This window comes from Arvicola amphibius, chromosome 7 (genome assembly GCF_903992535.2).
Source record: "Arvicola amphibius chromosome 7, mArvAmp1.2, whole genome shotgun sequence".
Lineage (NCBI taxonomy): Eukaryota > Metazoa > Chordata > Mammalia > Rodentia > Cricetidae > Arvicola > Arvicola amphibius.
In genome coordinates this window covers 131195382-131220620 of record NC_052053.1, presented here as the reverse complement: position 1 = coordinate 131220620, position 25239 = coordinate 131195382, and the positions used below count along the sequence as shown (strand labels likewise).

Genomic DNA, 25239 nt, shown 5'->3' with positions numbered 1-25239 from the left:
TAAATATTGTTCAGATCTGAACCCATAATTAATTCAATGGCTAAAATCATTCAATGGCCATTTGTGCTAACTCAGTCTATGCTGGACTGTTACTAACCACGTTCCATTCACCAGGAAATGCCACCCTATGTTGATTTGGGGAACATTTATTCCAGATGCAGTACTAGAACTTATAATGTTCTACAAAGACAGGCATCAGGTGAGAAAGCTATAGAAGCATATTCATGTTTTAATTTAGGGAGATTGATAGACAATAATATTATCTTTTACTAAAAATCTGTAAAAACTATAAAGAAAAGTGGCCTGGGAAGGAAAACTCTTCTCAGTGGGAGACACGAAATTTCACTTTGTTGCTTTCTTGTGGAGTGAGGTGAGATACATGAAAGAGGATTAAAAACAAGCCACACTTTCTCTCCAGAGGACCAAACTGCTGTACAGGCTAAACTTTTCATAAATTATTTAGAGTTGTCACAGCTGCCATTTATAATAGTTATTAGAAAACCCTTCTCTGGCCTGGAGAGATGGCTTAGTCATTAAAGACGAGGCGTAGGCGTACAACCAAAGGTCTAAGAAGCATCCTTCCTACACTCATGGGCACCCCCTCCTTCCAGCTGAGTGACGCTATGTCTTCCTCCTGAGTTCCAGGACAGCCAGAGACACACAGAGAAACCCTGTCTGAAAAAACCAAAACCAACCAACGAAAAACAAGGAGGAGGGCAGGTACACAGTAAGCTCTGGTTCAGGGAAAGGAAGCTCCGTTTTCAGACATATTAAATCATCATAGAAACACTTGATACAGGGAAATTTAGAGCTGGGTCCAGAAGCGAGCAGGACGGATTGATGACTACTCACTCTTCCTACTCCCCATCAGCACCAGTCAGGCCTTCAGTGTGGGAGAGCCACCATGGAGGCGCATACACTGACTGGGGACATCAGCTGAGCCGGGTAAGAGGCAGAATAAAGAACAAATATCAAGGGAAAAGCCTTTTTACTGGAAGCTAGGGGAGGGGTGTAGGCTACTCAGATCCTCCAGAACCTTCCCCAACTCTGTAGTTCCTTCAGAATACAGCTAAAAACAAATATAAAGAAGTGTCAAATAGGAATCAGACCCTGAACACAGACATCTGGGAGCTTGCACATCTCACAAATGGCAAGGAACCAGGGCGGGGAGAGGTTTCAGATGAAATATAAAAAGATAAATTGTCCCAACCTTAAATCTCATTTAAAGCCTATAAACCTGGAACTACTCGTATTCCCATGCGGAGACAGGGAAAACACCAACACGAATTCAGCAGCAGAGCAAGGACTAGAGAAGGACAGTAAATTCAAGATTATTTCTTGTCTTGAAAGAGACCAGATGGTGACACTGAATGGCGGTTACCACGAAGGTGGCTAATGGAAGAGGGTTTAAGCTTCTTACCAGGCTGCAGTGCATAGCAAAACCTGCCTTAAAAGCAAAAAGTAAACAACACGTTAAGGAACCCAAACACACGGTAAGCAGACGCACAAATGAACATGCAGAGTCACTGTGAACGAAGAGCAGAGCACGAGGCGGCATGGAACTCGGTGTTTTCCTGGGAGTTTCGGGGGAGGGAATAAACAGTAAGGACAACGCTCACGTGAGAAGCCACAGGTGTGGTTCTGCAGCACGGACTCCACACTGGCGGCTCTGTGGGCTCTTCTCAGGGAGCTGAGCTCACTCACACAGACAGGCTCCATGTCCCATATAGCAAAGCAGATTGGTTGGCTTACAGTACATTTTCTGGGAACTAGACTGAAACTTTGATTGATAAAGGGGGACTCACCTGATAAAATACAACTGAGCACGCTGTGGTGGAGTGAGGGAATGGCTCTGAGGGTGTCAGTCTCGCAGGAGCTTCTCCCTACCCCTCAGAGCGGCTATCTCTGTGTAGCCCTGGCTGTCTTGGAACTCACAGAGATCTCCTGCCTCTTTCTCCCAAGTACTGGGATTAAAGGTGTGGGCCACCACCAGCCCAGGGTGTTCTTATGGACCAAGGGCATGATGCTATTGAGGGTTCCAGTGTGTGATGAAAGCATACCTTTACTTTAGTGTTTGGGCAATGATTTAGTGGTATTTTAAAATCTATTAATTTTTCAGAATCACATAGTGTATTGTTACTTTGTTGAATGCTGTCTGATTTGACTGCTTTAGATTTTTTTCTCCCATAAATGTGTACTATTGATTAAAACATCTTTTTATACACGAGAGATATCTTGTAATCATTGCCAACTCTCTAAGAAGGACCAGCCATACTAGGAACTTCCACATGATGGAGCAGGAAATGGGGAAACTGCAAATTTGATCCGTCTTCCTGCTTCTAGGCCAGTCTCTCTCACATTGTACTGATGGATGCTGTAAACCTCTGCATTTCCAATCTCCAATTCAAGGCGGCATCTTCTCCTTATGCAGTACTAGCGCAGCGGGGACGTCGGAGACAGTGTGCACCGAAGCCCAGAATAACAGCACAAGGTATGTGTGACGCCGGGCGAATGACTACGAAAACAACAGCTTCACTTTCATCTCTCCTGGGAATCCGAGCAACGACCTCCCAGTTCGGACAGACCTACTGAAAGGCTGGTGCTCAGGAATCGTTAGCATCTGTCTGAATCTCCAAGTAGGTTTGCTCTTTCCTAGAATCTGACAGCCTTAAGACGCCTTTTCCGCACCCTCTACCTTCACTTCTTCTTCCTGCGACACTGACGGGCGAGGAGTCCACGTTATTGTCGTGCAGCCAGCTCCAGTTCAGCACCGTCTCCCCGCATCAGTCTGCCCCGGCTCCCCCAGTTCAGACGGTTCAGTCTTCCGCTTTCTCAGACACACCTGGAATCTTCGGGTCCAAATACATCTCTCTTGATGTCTTTACAACTTGCCGTCTTTGTACATCCAAATACTTAAGGCACTGTATTGTTATTTTTGTTACTGGATAATACTTCCTGAATGCTTCCACATGCCAAGTATTATTCTAAGAGTATTACATGCATTGCTTCGCCTAATTCTCAAAATTCTATAAGCCATTCTGCATCATGTGTCACTAAGACATATATGTGGATTCTTATCTGTACATTCTTATGATATGAGCTATACCTTGGATTCTTTGCCAAACTACTGTATCAAGTGGGGATTCTACACATGACAGTAGTTTAATTTTCATTTGTATTTTGTCCTTTGAGGCGTTTCTTGAGAACACAGCAAAGATAATTAAATTCACAGTCTCCTTATAATATATTTAATAAGATCTAAAGATAAAGGAAAACTTGTAAGAAACTGCTAAAGGAAAATTAGCCAATTGCAAATAACAGTCAACATCAAATCATAAATAGGAAAGTGTTTTAAAATAAAATTAACATTTAAAATGCACAGCTAAATTACAAGGATAAAACTTTTATGCTTTTTATATGCTGTTATCATTTTTTAAAGAATAAAGATGCTGAGGTTTTCAGATTTGCTTACTTGTGGATAAAACAAAATAAGAAAGGCTACTATGGTGATTGAGCCAGGCACATAATTCATAACAGAGAATGAAGGAAATGCTAGCACATAGCACATTCCAGTGAAAAGAAGACAAAGAAAAAAAGGCTAGCCAATTCAGTTTGGATTAGCTGAGTACGTTTCTCCCTCGGTGTGTGCTAAGCATCAAGTATTACGTGAAGGTATGCAGATGTCTTTTCAGGTTGGGGATAACTCAGGAAACAGAGGCAAGGGCTCTCTCTGCATTTCTAGTAAATACTTCAGTCGGGAGAACACAATTTTCTGTTTCACGACACGTACGTGGAGTCTCTTATTTTGTGCATGCTTGCAAATCTCCTCACGTAAAGGTGGAAAACGGGACAAACAAGACTGACTTTTGTCTGTACTTCTAACAAAGCAGTCACACTTTCAAGCTCTTACCAGTTTCTGCTTCTGAAGCTCCTCTCTGAGGACCCTGTCTTCCGGTAACACATCACACAACAAGAAGTAGTTGTCCTGTTCTTCTGTGGAGACAGGAGGACAAGAGATGAGAAAATGAAAATTCCTTTCCAGGAATATTTACTTCTTTAAAACCGTGTGGCTATGAAGGGGTGGAGGGGGCTCAGTAAGTGAAGCACTAGCTGTGTAAGCCAGGACCTTGACTTGGAGCCTCCCCGGGGTGCTGGGTTCCTTGGTTTTGCTGGCCAGCTAGTTATGCAACTGATGGGCTACAGGCTCAGTGAAAGACTTGGCCTCAAAAGATAAAGAGTGGTAGAGGCCAACATCATCTTGTAGCTTATACTGTGTGTGTGTGTGTGTGTGTGTGTGTGTGTGTGTGTGTATGCCCATTAGTATCTGGTATAAAGTTCTGATGTAGATTTAGTCAAGCAAAATTAAAAACATCAGTTTAATTTCAGCTACCATGCAAGTGAGAGCAAGTGTAATTTAAGGGAGTGAGATTATTTGTATGAGTTTTGATTTCCGTGGATAGTCAACTCACGCTCTTACCAAATGGAGCTGTGGAATTGATTCTTATCACGCTGCAAAAATCTGTGATGGGCTGTTCAGTGAACCTTTTCCTCCAATATAAAATGTACCTAAGAAATGATATTCAGAAGGATGATGAGACTCAGTACCCAACTCTTAAATGATAGGATCATACAAGAATGTCTAATTACCCCGCATTAAAAAGCAGATGTTACCTGAACTGCTAGAGAAGATGTGAAGAGAAAGGCAGTGGGGCACTGCAGATATGAGATATGTACTTAATAAAACCACACTACTCTACAAAGGCATGAAATGAGTAAACCTTATAACTTTGACATTCAATAAACAGGTAAATAAGAAAGTCAAAATGAGTTTCTTTTGGTTGTTTGTTTTAGACAGGCTCTCTATAGCACAGAAGAGCCTTGAACATGCTGTTATTGAGGCTAGCCTTGTATTCCTCATCGTTGGGCCTTCACCTTCTAAATTCTGGGGTTACAGGCAAATGCTACCACACATAGTTAAAGTGAATTATTTTACTGTGATAATGAACCTTCCAAATAACTTTATAGTTGACATATAGTTAAAATGCAAGAATTAGGAGGTCAGAGCAGTTTAGAGCACTGTATGCTCTTCCAGAGGATCCTGGTTTGAGTCCCAGGGCCCACATCGTTGCTCACAAGTATCTGTAACTCTAGTCATGGGATGTGATGCTCTTTCCTGGCCTCTGTAGGCACCAGGCATTCTTGTGGTACAGAGACACACATGTAGGGAAACCATCCATACATAAAAAATAGTAATAAATAAATCTAAAGACAATGTGAGAATCAGATCGGCTTACAACACCAAAGAAGATGAAGAGAAGATTGGTCATCTTCAGTAAACAGATATCAGCACACAGTCAACATCTGGATAATCAGGCAGGCGTCTAAATGCCCACACTGTGCCGAAAATAAATGAAATGTAGCCTTTGGAAAAACAGCTGAGCTAACATTTCATATTTAATGAGCAGAGTTAGAAGAAGTAGCATATGGGCTAAACTTAAAAGCAAATCAGAACCCAGTCTTGTACATGTGCGGGAAGAAAGTAAATGACACGATTCAGCCAAGCTGCTCGTCCTTCCATGCATCTATTATAACAAGATGAATTATAGTGTCACCTCATAGACTGGAGGGCACCAACAGGAGAATGTGGTCTTCTTCAGGACAAGAAGGAGATGGGAAGATTGACAGTATTGTTGACAGTTTATTGGAATATACAAATTACAGATAAGAAAAGCAAGTTACACCAAAGAACCAAAGCATCGTTTTTTAAAAAAAGATGGAATTTACTGAAATACTGGAAGACCATAGAAAGGATAGGATCTGGACATGTAAATGGCTTGATACAGCATCTAGCAATGGTCTACCAAAGTCAACACTGCGAGAATGTGGGTGAGTCCGTGGGGTGTCTGTGGGGTTCTCCAGCCAGCAGCTCCCCACATCTGTGTCCTTCTACTCTTCCTTCAGCATATTTGTCACCTCACAGTGTTCTGGAGGCAGGGGAGTGCCGGATTAGAAAAGAGTCTATTGAGAGAGATCCAAGGAAAAGAGAACCGTGACAGGAGCTGGCAAGTAAATAAAAATGGCCAACAGGAAGATGAAGATACACAGGGAGAGAAGCCATGAGCAGTAAGACAGAAGCACATATTTAGTTCTTGCTCCTTGTGTCTAGCAACCCTGGGAATCTAATGTGCAAGAGGAGAAGCATTCTTTACAGAATAATTCTAACTTTATCCACAGATCAGAAAATGACAATGTTAAGCTCTAGCTCAGCTTGAATTACAAAGACTGCACATGTGGCTAACCCACTCGCTTCCATATGCCTTAGATGCGGAAGGGACAGTATATCCCTCGAAGTAGCTAAGAGAAATGCATCTATAAAAGAGACAAAGTATCATTTTCTTGGCCAACTTTGCACTTTCCATTCCTTGCTATTATTCTACAGAGATTTTCCTGTTCTCTCTATTAGTTAACTATCCGGTTCTGGAAAAGAGAGGGTGGGAAAAGAGAAAAAGGAAAGGAAAGAAGCTCAGGGCTGGGCAGATGCCTCAGTCAGTAAAATATTTGTCACACAGACCTGAGCTTAGATACCTTCCACCCACATAAACGCTGTGCACCCGAATCTGTAAACCTCAGTGCTAGAGGTGATGATGGTTGAGGACACAGACAGACCTGGAACTTACTCACCAGCCAGGCTAGCTGAATCAATGAGTTCTATGTTCACTGAGAGACCCTATCTCAAAATATGAGGTGACCAATGAGCAAAGACACCTTATGTTGACCTTTGGCCTCCACACAACATAGATGTGCACACACGTGCACACAAATACAGACACAAAGACAGACAGACAGACAGACAACACACACACACACACACACACACACACACAAACACAGGCAAGAGGCTGGGAAATGTTCTGCCTAGCAAACTTTGCCACTGCAAAGTTGTGACATGGATCGAGGAATATAGTGGAACCTGTGTCAGAGGTGTCAAGAATAGGACAAGAATTGTTATTCAAACTGAAATATATAGACATTTATGCTCACGAATATACAAATCTAGATATGGAATGACCAGGTGCCTGAGGCAGCTGACCTTTCAAGAGAGAACCGCAAAACCACTTACATGCATGAGTACATGCTCCACATCACACAGTGGCAGAGTATAAAAACACAACTTCACAGCTACGTGCATTCAGTCCAAGCTTACATTTGAGTTTAGAAATGTCATAAACACATAGTAGTATCTTTGTAATTTTTAACCAGCTTCAGGCCAAGAAAACCTCCTGCAGCAAGAGCCAGATAGCTGTCCTGCCGCGATGCCTGTGGTTTCAGTGTGAGAAGATGCATATGACTGAAGGGCGTGGTCGATCAGCAGTTATGATTAACCAGACTAGCTTTAATATATAGTATTCAGCTTTAATAAAGGAAAGAAAAGGGAACTTACAAAAGCCAAGGTTCCAGCGAGGAGCGCAGGAAAACAAAGAGAAAGCGGGTCAAACACCCGCAAGATTTTATAAGTAAATATTAGCCTAAGGGGGACATGCCTTACAAACAAGGTGATTGGCTGGGCTTCCCTTCACAGGGGTATCCATTTATACATTTTCTTGTGGTAATTACAGGCACAAAGAGGAATTGTATTCAATTGACAGCTTAGTGACAGCAAGTCTTCAAGACACACTTCTTGGGTAATACAAGTTTCAAAGTTATATGACTATGTAGTACTTTTTGTCTTCATTTTTCCTACTTCTCTAGTTTAGCCAAGGTTACAGTTATAGCTACTCAATATATAAAAGTTTTTATAAAATATGTGGTATGAATTCTTTATTGAGAGGACAGTCATGATCCCATTTTGAAACTTTATTAAAAAGTCATAAAAATAATTGGTAAATAATCAACAAATACTATTGCTGAAAACAATTTCAAATCGCATCCTATGGAACATACAAGAACATCTTTGTGGCTGCATCTTGCCTGCTCTGGCCTGCACTTTAGTTTGTACACCTACTGATAAAAATATGACGGGTTGAAATATGGTTATTATCCAAGCAGCACTGAATGAATGGAACATAGGAAATTACAGAGTTAACATTTATCCTTTGGCACAATTTTATTATCTCCCAAAGAAAGCCAGAAAAAAGCTCACTCCAAGTAACTGTTAAATGGCCTCAAAGGGGAGATTTTCAGTTTTGTTTTGTTTTATTTCCTCTGCCCTAGGAAGTTTTATACTTACTATGTTTCAATAAAGAGTGTCAAGTATGTTTAATATGAAAATTTATGGCTTACTTATTAGAACACACAAGGTAAGGCTGGAGTGGTGGTGTAACTCTGTAATCCTAGCATTTAAAAGCCCAGGGAAGAGGAATGCGAGCTTGAGGCAGCCTGGGCTACACAGAGAGCAACAAATAAATCAAACCCATCCCATCTGTTTTATTTAAAACCTTTCTGACTCATGCTTCGAGGGATTAGATTTTCTCTGAGCAGAGAGGATCCACCCGTGTCAGCCAAGCTCTTCACTCTTGCTGCTTTCCTCTACGGTTTCCTGTCTGAGGCTGAGTAATCACACTGTGATAGGAAGACTAACCGAACTGATCACATACGGGCAATGACTGTTGTGGAGATGCCATTAAATTAATTTTTGTTTATATGGTAAACAGACGATTTTATAACAAAGAAAAGCTAATAAAGCAAGACATATTCATTTAATAGTCCTGCCATAGTTACTTGGAGAAGAAAAGAGTTGGAAATGTCTAGCTTAAGAAGTGTCTTAAATGAACAGATCTGAATACATACTGAAAAAGTATTATATTTAGCAAAGCTCCTAATAACAACTATTCTGACCATTTCTCTCTAATGTAAAAGTAAAGAATAGCAAAGGGGAAGGAGATGCACAACGTGTTGGTCCTGAAAACATGCAAGAATTAGCTTAGTAGTTGATGACACATGTCACTCACACTTCCTTGCTCTCTTCTATGACCAGGCAACATCAAAGTCTAGTAAAAAAAAATAACCATACGTGATGGGTTAAGATCCACACGGACGCAGCAGGAATGCTGAACATATTCCATGCTGGCACATACATGGTGGGTATAGGATCCACGTGGATACAGCAGGCATGCTGCACATAGCCATGCTGGTGCATACATGGTGGGTTAGGATCCACGTGGACACAGCAGGCATGCTGCACATAGCCATGCTGGTGCATATATGGTGGGTTAGGATCCACGTGGACACAGCTGGCATGCTGCACATAGCCATGCTGGTGCATACATGGTGGGTTAGGATCCACGTGGACACAGCAGACATGCTGCACACAGCCGTGCTGGCGTCAGGCGTTTGGGAAGGGCATCAGAAATGAGGACAGCTGGACCACCCCTGCTGGAATGCTGGCCATTTCAACTTCAAACAAATGGTCTTTCTAAACATCTAGATAGAGTGAAAACTTGAAAGAAATTTTCCTGAAAATCTAATCTTATAAATAAATGAAAATTAGGTTTCCAGACAAGTATAAAGGCCACTGAAACCCAAAGCTATAGCTGCAAGACTGCAATTTCATCACAAATCAAAAGACAAATAAATTTTGGCTCTCATCTGTCAGATGCGCAGCACGTCGCAGGCAGGTGCTAGTCTCACTCAACAGGCAGGAGACCAGTGCTTGCATGAACCTGCTTGCTCCACACCACAAGGCTAAGAGGCCTGCATTCCAGCCCAGGCTTGCCTGTTTATTGCCAGTCTTCTCCACTGCTAATAATGCAGGCTGCTGCTCGAGAAGACCCCAGCAAGAATGAGGTTGCAGCCTGGCAATGACATGGGTGGCCTGAGAGAGAGTCTGTACTGATATTATAACGCTGAGGCCACTCGTCACTTTCCAACGAAATGGAGCCTTTTCAGATTCTCCAAATTCTATGCTCTTGGTAATTACCAAGTCTGCAACTACTGTGAGGTCTCCTCAGTAGGAAACACATAACATGTTTTAATTAATCATGATTTAGATGCTCATCAATAAAAGATTGAAATAAAAAATATCTAAGGAAAACCCCCTGAGCATGATCTTCCATATCTGTGTCGAGATTACTCTCTGTGTAAGATAGAAACCATCTTCCAGTCAAGAACAAATTTAATTCTCTTATAGACAGAACCAAAATTTACCTTTGGAAATCTGCAACCAGTTTCACATCAGCTATGACAATCTTATGCTCAATAATCATGTGCTTCAAAAGTTTGTCTTGTTCAGCCACAGGAAAATGTTCTTCACAGAAAATACAAGGCACAGATGGAGGCCCTGCTAAAGCGGTGGGGCCACCTGGGCTTTCTGGCAGGGACAGCGGCTCCAGGATGCAATCTTCACTGTCTGGGAGAGGCACAAGAGAAGAAGAAAGAAACTGAAACCAACCCTGCTCTTTAGATGGATGACTTCTTACCTTCTGCATTGAAGGGAGTCTGAAGGCATTTTACATTTTAAAAAAAGAAGAAAACCCAAAAACCAAAAACATGGCACCAGAGAGAACCTTGCTCTCATTTAAACACAGCTACAGCCATACTGCAAAAGAGCTTGGAGCCATGCGCTTTGCTTGAATGGGGGAAACCCATTTGTTGAAATAGCTGTTGAAGTTTTCTTCTTGGGCCTGGCTAGTGGCTGCATTCAGAGAACTAGGAAGTGGAAACAGCAATAGCTGGATTGGTGCCTCAGTGACCACATGACTTAGTAAACGATCATACAGCCCATGCCAGGCTCTTTCTAATACATCTGAAAACTTCCTCATTTCTAGTCCCATGGCATGTAAAAGAGCTTGTGCTAAGTGGCCAAGGAGCACTCTCTATGTTATGTCTGTCATTTGCTCATTACACAGCCATGTGTCACAGCAAGGCTTTTGTGAGCCAAGTGTTAGACACTCAGTACACACACGGTAAACACTTTCCTCGCCCGATGCTTCCTTTTTCTTATGTCGCTAGTGTCTTCACATGCTTTTGTGTCTCTGTCTTTGATTTCAGGGTGTGACGCTCAGGCAGTTGTCCAGGACCTCTCTTTAGTCTGCCAGGGTGGAACCCTGGACCTGCCATCTTATTCCAGTTCTTAAGCAGGCAGTAACTGGGAATGGAGACTAGGGTTCAGCCTTTGCATTTGCAGAAGGAAGGAACTTTCCTCAGAGAGAGATAACTGCTGGGCTGAGTGCTAGGAGGCTGAGGCAGGAGGACTGTAGTGGTATTCCATTTGTAGTTTAATAAATAAAGCTTGCCTGAAGATCAGAGAATAAAACAGCCCCACTGGTCAGCCTTACAGACCAGGCAGTGGTAACACACACCTTTAATCCCAGTCCTTGAGAGGAATATAAGACAGGAGGAGACAGCTCTCAGTCTCAGTCTCATTCTAAGATTCCCAGAGACAAGACCGCCATTTCATACTGAGGTAGAGGTAAGAGCCAGTGGCTGGCTGTTTTGCTTTTCGGATCTTCAAGTTGAACCCCAACTTTTCTCTCTGAGTCTTTATTAATTGTGCTTCAGAGGATCTGAAGTTCAAATCGTGCTGGGACTACAGAGTGAGTTCAAAGCCAGCCTGGGCAAACTAATGAGACCCTACCTCAAAATAAAAGGTAAGATGAGGGTCGGAGACACAGTTTAGGGATAGAAAGCTTACTTAGCACATGTGAGCACTACTGTCAATCCCCAATATTAAAAAAAGAGAGCTATTCTGCAGATGAATTTCAGAATTAAGTGAATATCAATATTTTTCTGTTGCATTTTATTTCTTATTTTTACTCTTACCTTATTACTTAAGCATTCTTAACTGAGTAATATTAAATGTCACTGGTACACAGTTGAGCATGGCCCAGATCAGCTCAGTCACATAGACAGAGGCATTGATCCACCACTTAACAAACCCAACTCAAAACCTACAATAGCAGGACTTCTGTGCAGTCTTCCCCGGTGTGTCTTCTCAGAATAGCTCACAGTTTGTTACGAGCTACAGCTAAGTTAACAGCATAAAGAGAAAGTGACAGAGGACATTTGGGGAAAGCCCAAAGCAGGATGGCTCAGAACAGCGGAAGAGGGAAGTGTCCCATAAGAGAGATTTTTAGTGTGCCATTCCCACATACTCTAGTCGTATTAGTCTCATAAATCAAGCTGCTTATATGCTCATAAAATTCTGTATTAGCACTAGAGAGGATGCTGAGTAAACATGACAGGAGGAGTGTGTTTAAAACATGCAAGCACTTTAGAGGAGCTGCTAATGAAGCCGCTACTAGCAACCCTCTGCCAGCCGAGGGCAACAAGGGCAGCATGTTCAGTGGGTACCAGTTACTGTAGATACTGCCCAAGTGCTCAGAATGGCTGCCATCCTCTTGGAAAGAGAGCAGCTGTGGGTACCCACAGACGATCAAGCATGTGTATGAGGCCTCATAATGCCCACCAGGAGCTGAGGTGCTGCTGGTGGTTGCTGGTGGGAGGACAGGAAGTTGTCTTCAGGGGCGTGGCCACTGGTGGTCTCACACTTATTAGGACAGCACTAATGTACTTCGTGGGCTATTAAAGGGAAAAAAAAGAGAAGAGGAGGACATGAGGTTGAGAGGCATGGTGGGAGTGGTTCAGGGGCGGGTGTGGAAGAGAAGAGCTAGGGGAGAATATGATCAAAATACATTGCCTACATGCATGGAACTGTCCAAGGAGAAACGATCCCCAAGAAAACAGATATCTTAAGAAAAGGTAATGTTAGCAAACAGCACCTAACAGATACATAGCAATAAGCCCTGCTTAAATTCTCCCAAAATTTGATTGGAATATTTGCAAATTCTTTTGTCTGACCAGAGAAAACAAGCATATAGTAAGAGCCACCACCAGCAGCAGCAGCAGCGGCAGGAGTGAAACGAGCATTCCCCACTGGTCACCAGCAGCGCTCCCCGGCGTCCCTCAGTCCCAGCGTGTCATTTCCTAAAGTCACTGAGATTCCTTCCTCCACATGACAGAATCGAGAAAGGAAGAGTGAAGGTAGTATTTTATGAACACAGTTCAATCTAAACTCAAATATCACATTATTCTGCTCCCAGGACCAAAGGCAGTTTCCAACTTGCATTCTCCTTTACCACCTACACCCAGGGCTGTTTTGGATTTGTAGGTATTTATAAGCCACTTTGAATTTCTGTGCATTCTCCGGTGTCCTGACACCACCTCTCCCGGCAGTCCTTGTACCATGCTCAGGATCCCACATTTTCTTCCATGACTGTTCTTAGCCCCCACCCCCCAGAGATTTCCTATAAATTCTGGTCTTCTGTGGCTCCCTTTCTTCCTTTTATATGGCTAATGCCCAGCTTTTTCTTTTCCTCAAGTGATTCCTGAGTGAACAGACACAAAACTCACATGCACTGAAACAGAATTACCTGTCACGGCAAAGGAACAGAGTGAAATCACGGATGTGAAAATTTTATGTCTGAGGAACCTACGGTTTAGGAATTATTGAGTATGGGAACTGGAGCCTCAACAGAACTTTCAGATACGATTTCCCTCTCTCCTTGACTCTCTAGCACTCAGTGCCTTGCTAACACGGCACCAGCACTGCCATCGGGAAAAACTCATTTACCGACTTGCCCACTCTTCGCACCTTCACTTGGCTGATCCTGGGTGGCAGGGGAAGTCCTCTACACCAAACAGACCTGACGTCCACCTGACTAAAACTGTCATCGTGAGTAACTGGCGGTCAAATGTTAGGCACTTTACCTATAAGCATTAGCTCCATCAATCCTCACGATTAGAGTTCTCTAACGCTGGGCCTCCATTTTGATCCTGCCATATAAAAACGGAACAGAGGCGATCTGAGCTAGTCCTAGACCCACGCTCTGGCTGGAGCTTTCCCTCTACAGAGTAAGAGCTTTCCTTAGAGGAGGCAGAGTCACAGCCACACAAATTATTTATTAAAGTTTTAAAATTTTTTTGCTCTTTTAAGTTAATATGATGGAGGATTCCCATTGGCTAATAAAGAAACTGCCTGGCCCATTTGATTGGCCAACATTTAGGTGGGTGGAGTAGACAGAACAGGAAGAAGGAAGTAAGGTAGATGGCTCAGACAATTGCCCTGCCTCTGCAGTGAGATGCAATGAAGCTCCAGTCCAAGATGGACGCATGCTAGAATCTTCCCCGGTAAGACACCACTTGTGGTGTACAAAGATTATTAGATATGGGTTAGTCAAGATGTGAGTAACAGGCCAGGCAGTGTTTAAAAGAATACAGTTTCTGTGTAATTATTTTGGGGCATAAGCTAGCTGGTGGCCAGGAGCCAGCCAGCGGGAAGCCGGCCCACAGCTCTTCACTACATTAATATGTTAACACATGGATTTTCATACATGCCTTTCTACTTTCTTCATGCTCACCGCCCACTACCCTGCCCATGCCCCCATGCCACTTTGATGTTGTACACTGGTGAGAGTAAGCTAGGAAGAAGAAAGTCTCAAGACACTAAGTCTGAGAGCTTGTGGGGCAGCAACATTAGCAGTGGACAGACCCTAACAGGTCTTGTTCACTGACTGGCCACTGAGAGTAAAGGAAAAAGAGAACAGGAAGAGAGACAGAGTAGTCCAGTCTTTGCGGAGTGTACTGGCTGGTCTTATTCCACTTGACACAAACTGGAGTCATCGGAGAGGAGGAAGCTCACTTGAGAAAATGCCTCCTTAAGATACAGCTGTAAGGCATCTTCTTAATCAGTGATGGATGGGGAGGGCCCGGCCCATTGTGGGTGGGGCCACCCCTGGGCTGCTGGTCCTGGTTCTATAATAAAGGAGGCTGAGCAAGCCATGGGAAGTAAGTCAGCAAACAGCTCCCCTCCATGGCCTCTGCATCAGCTCCTGCCTCCAGGCTCCTGCCCTGTTTGAGGTCCTGTCCTAGCTTCCTCCACCATGATGGACTTGTCTTGCAAGCGTAAGCCAAACAAACCCTTTCCTCCCCTGCTTGCTGTGGCCCCAGTGTTTCAGTGCAGCAATAGAACCCCTGACTAAGACAAGGCCCCTGTATGAACGGAAGTTCTAGTCAACGATTTCAGAATCCAACACAGAGGAGAGAAAAGGTTTGGTTGTTAGGATAGGGTGGGTGGTTTGGTTGTAGAAGGTCCAGATGGTTGGTAGACATGAAGCAGAAACTGGTCTCTGTGTGCTGGGTCTGAACTGTCGGGTTTGCCAGCCTCTGCTCTCCATGGTTCCCTCTGGGCCTGACCTACTCCATCCCTTCATGTCTCATTGCTGTCATCAATGACTTACACACACATCTATCTCCATGACTATGTTGGTCTGTGAACTCAGGGTCAAGGGCTTATTTTTATACGTCTGGTGTAGACTGCAGTGGCTGGAACAAAGTTGGTATTTGACAAATGTTTGTTAAATGAAGACATGAAAGAATGAACAACAGGCCAGAGGTCCTTTGAACTAGAGTTCCAATGTTAAGTTTCTAGGAAAGTCCCATTTTAAGAAACACCTGTGCCTGCTGGAATTAAGGGTAGACCAGCTGTATTTACAGCTTGGTCTTTCTTTAGTGCTGGGGCTTCGGCATAACAGGCACAGTGACAATTAGTAATGACTGAAAATTGAAGTGAATTCTAAGCTAGAAATGAACATTAGTCACTGTAGCAGTTACGACTTATCTGTCCTAATTTTGTTGAGACAGGGTCTCCTTCCGAAGTTCAGACTGACCTCAGTCCCTTGCCTAGGCTTGATATGTTACATTTTATTAGAATTTAACTTTTAGATATTCTTCATGGAAGGAAGGATACATTACAGCAAAGAACATTTGGAATGCATAGTAAATTAACCACTCCAAGATACAGGAAGTTTATGTGGAATAGTCCCGGGTCCTGACTACACGCTTCAGTTCAGAGCAAAAGCTCCTGAGTGACTGACACCTCCTGGGGATGTCTTTTCCTTTTTGGTGCCAGGAATCAAACCCAGGGCCTTGTGTGTTAGAGATCTTTAAAAAAAAATACTGATTTCAAGTCCTGAGTTTACATGGAGGAAGATCAGTAGCTGGCTGTCCCAACACTGCTCCCTGGAAACCAGCTCAGAACATTAGCAATGTGAATGCCTTGAGCTCAGGGGCGCATGTGCGCATCCTCAACACCTGAAAAGGCTACAAACAGGTGGCCAGTTAAAAGATAGTCTGTTTCCCCCAGAGAGTGCCATCAAATACTAAGTGCTGGGTCAGCAGATGTCACTCCCTTACAACATCTAACAGCTGGTTTAGTTCCAGCTGTGATGAGCAGTACAGCTACATTTTACAACATGGTAAAAGACCAAAGATACAGCTAAGTACAACCCATTGCGGCAGTGGCTTGGAATCCTAAAAACAGAAGGGAGCTCTGCAAATCCAGCTTCTTTGGGCCAAAAGCACCTTAGAGATTCTGCTTGGGCCCACGCTTACTTCACCTGTATGCCCAAACTAACAAGCTGTCTGCTCTAGTTCTCACACTGAGTGATGACTGCTCAGACGAAATGTACGGAAAGAACAACTGCAAAAGCTTTGCATCTCAACGAAGCTGAGTGCTGAGGACCCCGTGCTGGGCACTGATGGCCTTACTGAGTCTAGGAGGAGATCCCCGGAATGTCAAATGGTTACTCTCTGAGCGCGCACGTGAGCTGCCTTGTGATTCTGTTAAAACAGCCTGATCCAGTAGCCATGGCAGCCATGGGACTGTACCATGAGAGAAAGTCAAGTGCTATACTCTGAAATGTCATCTGCAATGAGGCGACAGTCTACAACTAGGGGTTAATATCTGACACACGTAAGAAGCCCCACAACCAAAATTCCAAACAACGAAACCAGATAAAACCGCCAGCCAAGGGACTTGATCAGATTTTGTTCCAAAGAAGATATATAAATTGCAACAGGTTTATGGAGACGGCTCAATCTTACCAGAGAAATCAAAACCACAGTGAGATAAGATTTTAAACCTGCTATATGATGGCCACTAGAAAAAAACAGTTTGAAGTTTAATGTTTTTAAACAGAAAACATTACAAATGGATTATTCACAGGACCCCCGCCTTCCTTCTTGTGCTGGTTCGTCCTGAAGAAGTGAAGCCAGGATCTCAGAAGACGTCTCTGTGCTCTGCCTGTGCTCGCGGAAGTGTGAAACAGAACAGCAGAGACGCAGAAATAATCGAGCGAGGGATGGGCAAACTTCAGTGAACACTATTCAGCCTTAAAAAGGGGGTTAATTAAGGGCCTATGAGATAGGGTAGAAGATAAGGGCACTGTTGTGAACCTCATAACTGGAAGAAGAAAACCAACTCCCACGAAATGTCTTCTGAACCCCGTGTGTGGACAGTGGTACACACACACACACACACACACACACACACACACACACTGAAAAGGGGGGAAGTCCCATCATATGTTACAACATGGAGGATAAACCTTGAGGCATCATACATGAAATAAACCAGGGACAGAAAGAGAAGCACTACACGGGTCTATTACACATGGTGTCTACAGGCAGACACACTCGCAGAAGCACACAGAATGCTGCTGAGGGGCTGAGGAGAGGGAAGTGGGATGTTGCGTTCCAGTGGGTCTGAGCATTAGGGACGTAAACGCAAGTGTTGAGGACAGGTGCTGCACAACAATACGCACACAGTTGCAGTAATGAGAGTTTAAATTTTGTTACGTGGGTAGATTTTATGCCATAGATTTTAAAACCACATTAAAGAAAAAAAAGTCAAGTAACTGAAGTAAAGCTTGGAGGACTTCGGCCATTAACTGTATTTACTCACAATGACAAGGCTACTTCATCTTTCATCTGTTCCATTTTTCCTAATGCTCCTCTGGAAAAATTGTCAGAAGGGTTAAATGAAAAAGTCAATGGAAAGCAAAAGACATGGGTGCCACACATACAAACTCAATAAAAGTTAAATCTCTTGTTTGATAGGCATGCTGTAATATGAGGGCCGGGGCCTGGCCAATCAGCGTTTATTTAAAACATGATTGACAGAATACAGACAATTCTCCCGCACCAGCAAGCAAGCAAAGCTTTATCAGGAGGCAGAGAGCTCCAGTGCAGTGATAAAGACCATGACCAAAATCAGCCTGAGGAGGAGAGGGCTAATCTGCCTTCCATGTCCTCATCTCAGTCAGTCATGGAGTGATGTCAGGGCAGGAACGGGGCACAGGCCATGGAGGGATGCTGCTTACTGACTTGCTTCTCATGGCTTGCTCAGTCTGCTGCTTATCCAACCCAGGTAGACTTGGGTTGGCACTGCCCACATTGGGTTGGGCCCTGCCCCATCAGTCACTAATACTACACAGACTTGCAGGCCAGATTAATAGTCATTTTCCCTGCTGAGGTTCTGTCTTCCCAGATGACTCTGTTGTGTCAATTTGACAAAAAATTAACCAGCATATAGAATTATAGCTCCCCTATAACAGAGAGGGGTCTCAAAAACGAAGTGCTCAAAAGTTTGAACTATTCTTATTTCTACTGACAGTGAGCATGGCTGCATGCAGGAGATGGTGTGAGATACTGGTGTACACACTAGAAACTCCTGTGGGTAATTAAAGATGCACACTTCTCAGCACAAATCCAAGCAACAGGGAGCCTAGGCCCCTAGAACAAAACAAACTCCCATGCCCACTATTTAAGTTCTGATTATATTGTTGGTACTTGATATTCTGTAGCACATTATATTAAGAACTAAGGGAAAACCCACAGTATATTTAGTGTAGATATAAGAAAAGTTAAAAGATTTATAAGCTAGCCTCAAGAGATGAGGCTGACATGAGATAAGCTCCACTTATCCTAAACTCTGGGCTTGCAGAAATGTGGAAAAGGTTTAATACTATCATTATGGAGAATTTACTAAGATACAAGATAAAAACTAAATGATTATAAAATAGTCCTGAGAGCCTAGCTGGAGCTGTCATCTTGGTTACAGGCACAGAGTTACAAAGGGCTCTTGATCTGCTTATCCAAAATGGAGGCTTCACACATTGGGCCACTAAGATCTAACATGCTGACAGAAGTGGGGCATCAAGTTTCTAGTGCATTTAATTAATTTAAATCCCCATGTATCACCACTGAGTCATATTAGATTCACCTACTGGTTCAGAGTTGGGGTTAATCGGCATACAAGTGATCTATATTCTCTGGGGTTTATGAGTTAATGCGAAACTGTATTTAAGATTATGTACATGTGCAATTTTCTCAGAAGACCTTTTCAGTCCTAAATGGTTCTGGGGAACTGCAAAAACTTGAATAATAATTAATCCTGTTTCTTAACTATATTTTCTTTTACTTCTCCTACTATTTTTATTTGTAAGTGTATGTGAAGGGTGTTATATTAGCACTTTATTGCCATTTTTATTTATAATGCGCATATGAGCATTGGTATTTGCTAGCTTTTCATTGCTATAATAAATGAGAGGAACATATAGGAATACAGACTTATTTTAGAGATTGAGGGACACTTGGCCCTTTTTTTTACCCCCAAGGCTGTGATAAAAATGTGATGAAAGCAACTTAAAGGAAAAAAGCATTTATTTGGCTTATAATTCTAGGTTGTGGTCCATCACTGCAGGGAAGTCAAGGAGGCAGAGACTGTAAGACTCAAAGATGAGTCATAGACATCATAGCTGCATGACAACATGTGGCAACAATCTTGTCTTAATATCAAAGCTGTCAACATGGCCAACCCTTTTAGAAATAGCCATGTTTCTTCCTTACATAGTCCCAAAGCATGGTCAATGCACTAAATTCAGCTAGGATGGATGGGCTGGGGTTGTTATTTAAAGATCTATTGTTTTTGTCTAGAAAACTATCATCATGTTTCGATGCTACTAAAAAGGGTCCGCTTAGAAACTAGTAGGGCAGGGGAGGACCTCTCTCTTGCTCACATTCTGATTTGACTGCAGGGTACCTTAGATGACAATGACCAAGTCCTCTCCACTATTATAGTAACAAAGTAACACTGAATCCCAGCCCTAAATTCTGCCTTTTGATTCTCTTCTGTGCCATATATATTTTAGTTTCAAAACTACCTAAGTGTAAAAATTTAGTGATTAAGATTTTCCCCCCTCAGGCAAGTTTGGTTGAAACAAAGTAAGAAACTAAAATTGATCTTGGTTTCATTTCTAGGCTATAATGGCTAATTTGTGCTCTCCAGCTTTATTGGATGAAGAAATGCCTAAGGGACACAGAGAATGGAAGCACTCAGCAGTTAAATGAGCTTGCTGTTCTTCTAGATGACCAGAGTTTGGTCCTTAGCATCTACACCAGGCATCTCACTGCCTGCAACTCCAGTCTGGGGATCTGAGATTTTCTTCTGGCTTTTGAAGGCATGCAGGATGTGTGTGCACATATGCATACAAAGAGAAACACATACACATACCCATCAATAAAAAATATAAAGTAGGATTTTAAGAAAGGAAAAGAGAAATGTCTGGGTTTCTATGGAAACACTTTGGGGTTGGTCCGGGAATTGCTTCCAAAGAGGTGTACCTCCAGCGGAAGGCTCAGCCTGGGAGTGACGCCATTCTGCAGGCTAAAGTCCAGAACTGACCAAATGAGGAGTAGGCGAAAGCCAGCTGGGCCATTCTAGCCCCCTTTCTTTCTGCTTCCTGATCCACACAGATGTGGGGAAGCGACCTCATCCCCTGGATGCCATGGACCCAGTCCTGCCACCATGATGTCCTTTCCATGACGGACTGCAGCCACAAACTGAGAGACAAAAGAAACTTCCGCCCTTAAGCGGCTTCGTGCCAGCTCAGAGCAGCAAGTAATGAATACAGCTGTAGATTACCTGTGTTTCTGGGTAATGCAGACTTTCTTATCCTAATTCACTCTAGAAGGAGAGTGTGGTAGTTTGAATGTAATTGGCACCCATAATCTCATAGGAAGTGTCACTATTAGGAGGTGTGGCTTTGTTAGAGTGGGTATGACCTTGTTGGAGGAAGTGTGTCACTGTGGGGGTGGGCTTTGAGGTTTCGTGTGCTCAGTCAACTTCTTGTTGCCTCTAAGATGTAGCCTCTCAGCTCTAGTACCACATCTGTCCACATGCCTCCATATTCCTCACCATGATGATAATGGACTCAACTTCTGAAACTGTAAGCGAGCCAACCTCAGTAATATGCTTTCCTGTGGAAGAGTGGCTGTGGTCATGGTGTCTCTTCACAGCACTAGAAACCTTAAGATAGGTTGGTACCAGGTGTTCATTCAGCTGGAACCTCCAACACTCCCCTGGATGATTTGGAAAGCGCCATTACACCCCCCCCCCCCCGCCCCGTCTCTCCAAACCCAGCTCATGCAGTCTCTGAACAGAGGAAAGGCGCCAAAAAGTCCAGTTTGGCATTCTTGGTGGCTATGGTAGCTTCCTCCCCTGAAGTTGCCAGCTGCCCAAGTCCTCACCTAAGGTGCTCGGCTTTTGACCATACTTGGGCACAAACCCAGCTTGTGGAGGACATAACCCTCACCTATGATCTATAAAATCTCCCTGTTTTCATTTGGGGTGCGCTTCTCAAACCTAGATCTCTGGGGATTGTAAAAACCACCAGAAAGTTGCTTTGCTCATATAAACCTGTTGTTATACTTTTCCAATTCGGATTGTTCTGACTTACTGCTTCGGCTAAGAAACTTATTATTGGGAGACAGAAAACTTATTACCAGTTGGCCAGTTGTGGCGCATGCCTTTAATTCCAACACTTGGGAGGCAGAGGCAGGCAGATCTCCGTGAGTTCGAGGCCAGCGTGGTCTACAAGAGCTAGTTCCAGGACAATTACCATGAACTAGGGTATACTTTTGTTGGGAATAAGATGGACTTTGGTACTGTAGGTTAGGAAAGCAGTGGAATGCTTTAAGAGCAGCTTAATGGACTGTATTATTAGTAGGGGCATGGAAGACAGTGGTGTTGAATGTGACTGGATAGACTGTGGGGATCAATAGGTTTCAGAGGTGAAGAATGTTACTCTGTGGCCTAGAGACTGGTATTGTGATACTTTGGCGAAGAAAGTGGCTGTTTTTTGACCTTGTCTGGAATCTGCCTGAGGTTAAAGTGAAGAGTTTTGGATTAATCCCACTGGCAAAAGAAATCTCAAAGCAGCCTAGTATAGAGACTCTGTCATGAGGATATTAGTGGTAACTCTTTTATAATGAAAAGGAACAAGCTGAACAAGGTAAATTACAGAAAGTAAGTTTTGAGGAGAAAAAGAATACCAGGAAGTGTAATAGAGCTAAGTCCTGTGTTCAAGGATATAAAGGGATTAATAATAGAATTTAGGGAGTGATGACCTCAGGGCAAGACGCAACCCCCCCCCCCCCCCAATCCCAGCTGAATTTCCAACTTGTGAAAAGGAACTACAGAAAAGCTTAGAGTCAGCTGTGGTGGGGCATACTTTTAATCTCAGCACCGGGAAGGCAGAGGCTGGTGTATCTGTTTGAGGCCAAGCCTGGTCTACAGAGCAAGTTTCAGGGCAGCCAAGCTTAGGCAGTGAAAAACAGAAAGTTGGAGAAGATGGAATTGAATGAGGGGGCCATGTTTTAGCTCCAGTAAACAGCAGAACTTGGCAGCTTCAGCCACATCGTTCTGGCTTTAGTAAGGATAGAGCAAAGGGAGTATGGAAATTGTCTCTGTGCCAAAAGAACGCCACCGAGGCCAGGCATATGTCGGGGTGTCCCTAATGGAGACCTAATAAAGAGGCTATTTCACAAGGCTGTGCAGTTGAAGCCTGAATTGTCTTGGAGAACCCAAGATGTTAGAGAGGACAGAATTGTGTGTTACCTGCTGAGGAGAGCTGCTAACAGGGAGCAGAATGAACCCAAGAGAAAGAAGTGTGCTGCAGTCAAAAACGCTGAATGGAGTTGGAGATCTGAAGAGCGCTTTGATGTCAGACATGTAGATACAGAATTTGGACTTTCCCCAGGGGGGGGTTCAGTCTTGCTTTGGCCCACTATTTCCTCATTGTGCTCCCTTTCTTGCATTTTGAAATGGTAATGTATATCCTGTGCCATTATATGTTGGAAGCATGTGATCTGCTCTTTGGTTTTGATTTTTTACAGGTGATTATAGTTAAGAGATTGCATGAATCTCAGAAGAGACTTTGAACTTTAAGATTGTTGAGACTGTGGTAAGACTGTGGGTACTTTTGAAGCTTGACTAAATGCATTTTGCATTATGATACTGTTATTGTTATAGTTTATGGGGGCCAGGGAGTGGAATGTGTTAGTTTGAATGTCATTGGCCCCATCATCTCATAGGGAGTGGCACTATTAGGAGGTGTGGCTTTGTTAGAGTGGGTATTGTAAACGGGTGTTTCCTGTGTCCCACAACCACTCTCAAATAAACACAGAGGTTTATATTAATTGTAACTGTTTGGCTGATAGTTCAGGCTTGTTACTAACTCGTACATTTTAAATTAACCCATATTCCTTATTTGCACTCCTTGCCATGTGGTGGTACCTTTATTAGCACGGCACATTAATTTCCTGCTCCTTTTGTGTCTGGCTGGCGACTCCTGACTCCACCCTTCTCTTTCCCGTTGTTTGGTCACCCTGCCTATACTTCCTGTCTGGCTACTAGCCAATCAGCACTTTATTAAACCAATCGAGTGACAAATCTTTACAGTGTACAAGAGGATTATTACACAGCAGGGTATGGTCTTGTTGGAGGAATAGTGTCACTGTGGAGAGTGACCTTTGAACTCATGGTACCTCCCAGTGTCTCAGTCAACTTCCTGTTGCCTGCAAGATGTAGGACTCTTAACTCCAGCACCACATCTGCATCTATGCTTCCATGCTCCCCACCACGATGACAATGGACTGAACCTCTAAAACTGTAAGTGAGTCATCCTCAATTAAATGTTTATAAGAGTTGCTGTGGTCATGGTGTCTGTTCACAGCAACAAACACCTTAACTAAGACAGGGAAAAAGTGCTGTCTATGTTATCAATGCAAGAATAACAACATGAGAGCAGTAGCTATTGAAAACCATACAAATCTTTGACATTTTAAAGGAAATAAACCCTAGGAAGAGAAATGGCTAAAAACAAGTCCTCCTTTATAATATGGTAAGCATATAAGTCATATACTATTTCTACTGCTAAAACACACTTTAAAATATACACATGAATAAGTATATTCATTTCCCTAGAAGTAAGTTCCCCTACTGGAATGCTTATTATCAATAAGAGATTTTGATTCTAAAAGTAGATGAAGGATCATACTATACATTATAAAATTACATTTCCTCTGCTGCTCTTACTCTATGCTTTTAAAAATACTTCCCAGCATTTAAATTAAGATTATCATTCTTACTTTAATAGGCCAGCACCAGTGATGCCAAGGCAGTAAGAGAAATTCAAGGCTGGATGTGTGGCACATTTTAGTACATTCTGGATACTGAGTTCTTAGCTATTGCCCAAGTTTACTTCTGCTTTTATTTTATTTTTTTTATGTCTGTCTGTATGTATGTAACATTTAGTTCAGGCTGGCCTTGAACTCCTAAACCTCCTGCCTTCACTTCCAAAGTGCTAGGCCTGTTTTTTTTGTGTGTGTGTGTCTCTCTCTTCTTTATTAGCAGAATGCCAAATGACTTCTCTAAGGTAAAACTGCAACCAGAAGTTTGACACTAAAATCTTAACCTTAACTAGTGATATTTCATCAATTATAAAACCTTATGGCCACCTATGCGAGGGAATCACAGGACACTGAGAAGCAAAGGCTTTGGGCAAGAATGGAAAAAATAGACATGGTACTTGTTCTTATTTATACAGCTCTAATAAGAAAAAGGATGGAAATGAAGGGCAAAGTCAATTCTGAGCCAGAAAAATCTGATTGGTTAACTGGCCCACCTGATTCATGCTTTCTAAGCAAGCACACTCCTAGCAGAAACTTCATACACATCCACAAAGGGCATGGCTAGCATAATTCAATTGATTTGACTTGATAGAAAATTACTTTAGAATTAGTAGTCTTGTCAATATTTTAATGAAATAGGCTAGCAGCTAGGAAATTGTGAATTACCTACCTGATACTCTCTTTTAAGTATAATTAGTGGTTTTGATAGACTCATAAAATTTTGAGTTGTGGGACTAATATAACTCTATTTGCAAAACCAAATGACTGAGTCATATTTTTATTTCAGTACTGGTGCCCAGATTCATTAATATGAAGAACTCTTTGTACAATGAGTTGTTTTTATAAAAACAGCTAAGGATTAACTTTCAGGCACTAAAAACTTCCAACATTAATAATTAAAACATTTTCAAAAGTTCTGCATATTACTTATTT

General features: G+C 42.8%; 1 protein-coding gene across 1 annotated transcript in view; it reads right to left on the bottom strand.

Annotated features, from left to right (window-relative positions):
* Positions 1 to 25239, bottom strand: part of Znf277 (zinc finger protein 277) — a 94689-nt gene that overhangs the window by 28313 nt on the left and 41137 nt on the right. The window contains exons 2-4 of the mRNA XM_038336628.2: positions 10144 to 10345; positions 4478 to 4566; positions 3911 to 3993 (exon numbers count right to left, since the gene is read on the bottom strand). Coding sequence (XP_038192556.1) covers positions 3911 to 3993; positions 4478 to 4566; positions 10144 to 10345 — 374 coding nt within the window. The remainder of the gene's footprint in view (positions 1 to 3910; positions 3994 to 4477; positions 4567 to 10143; positions 10346 to 25239) is intronic.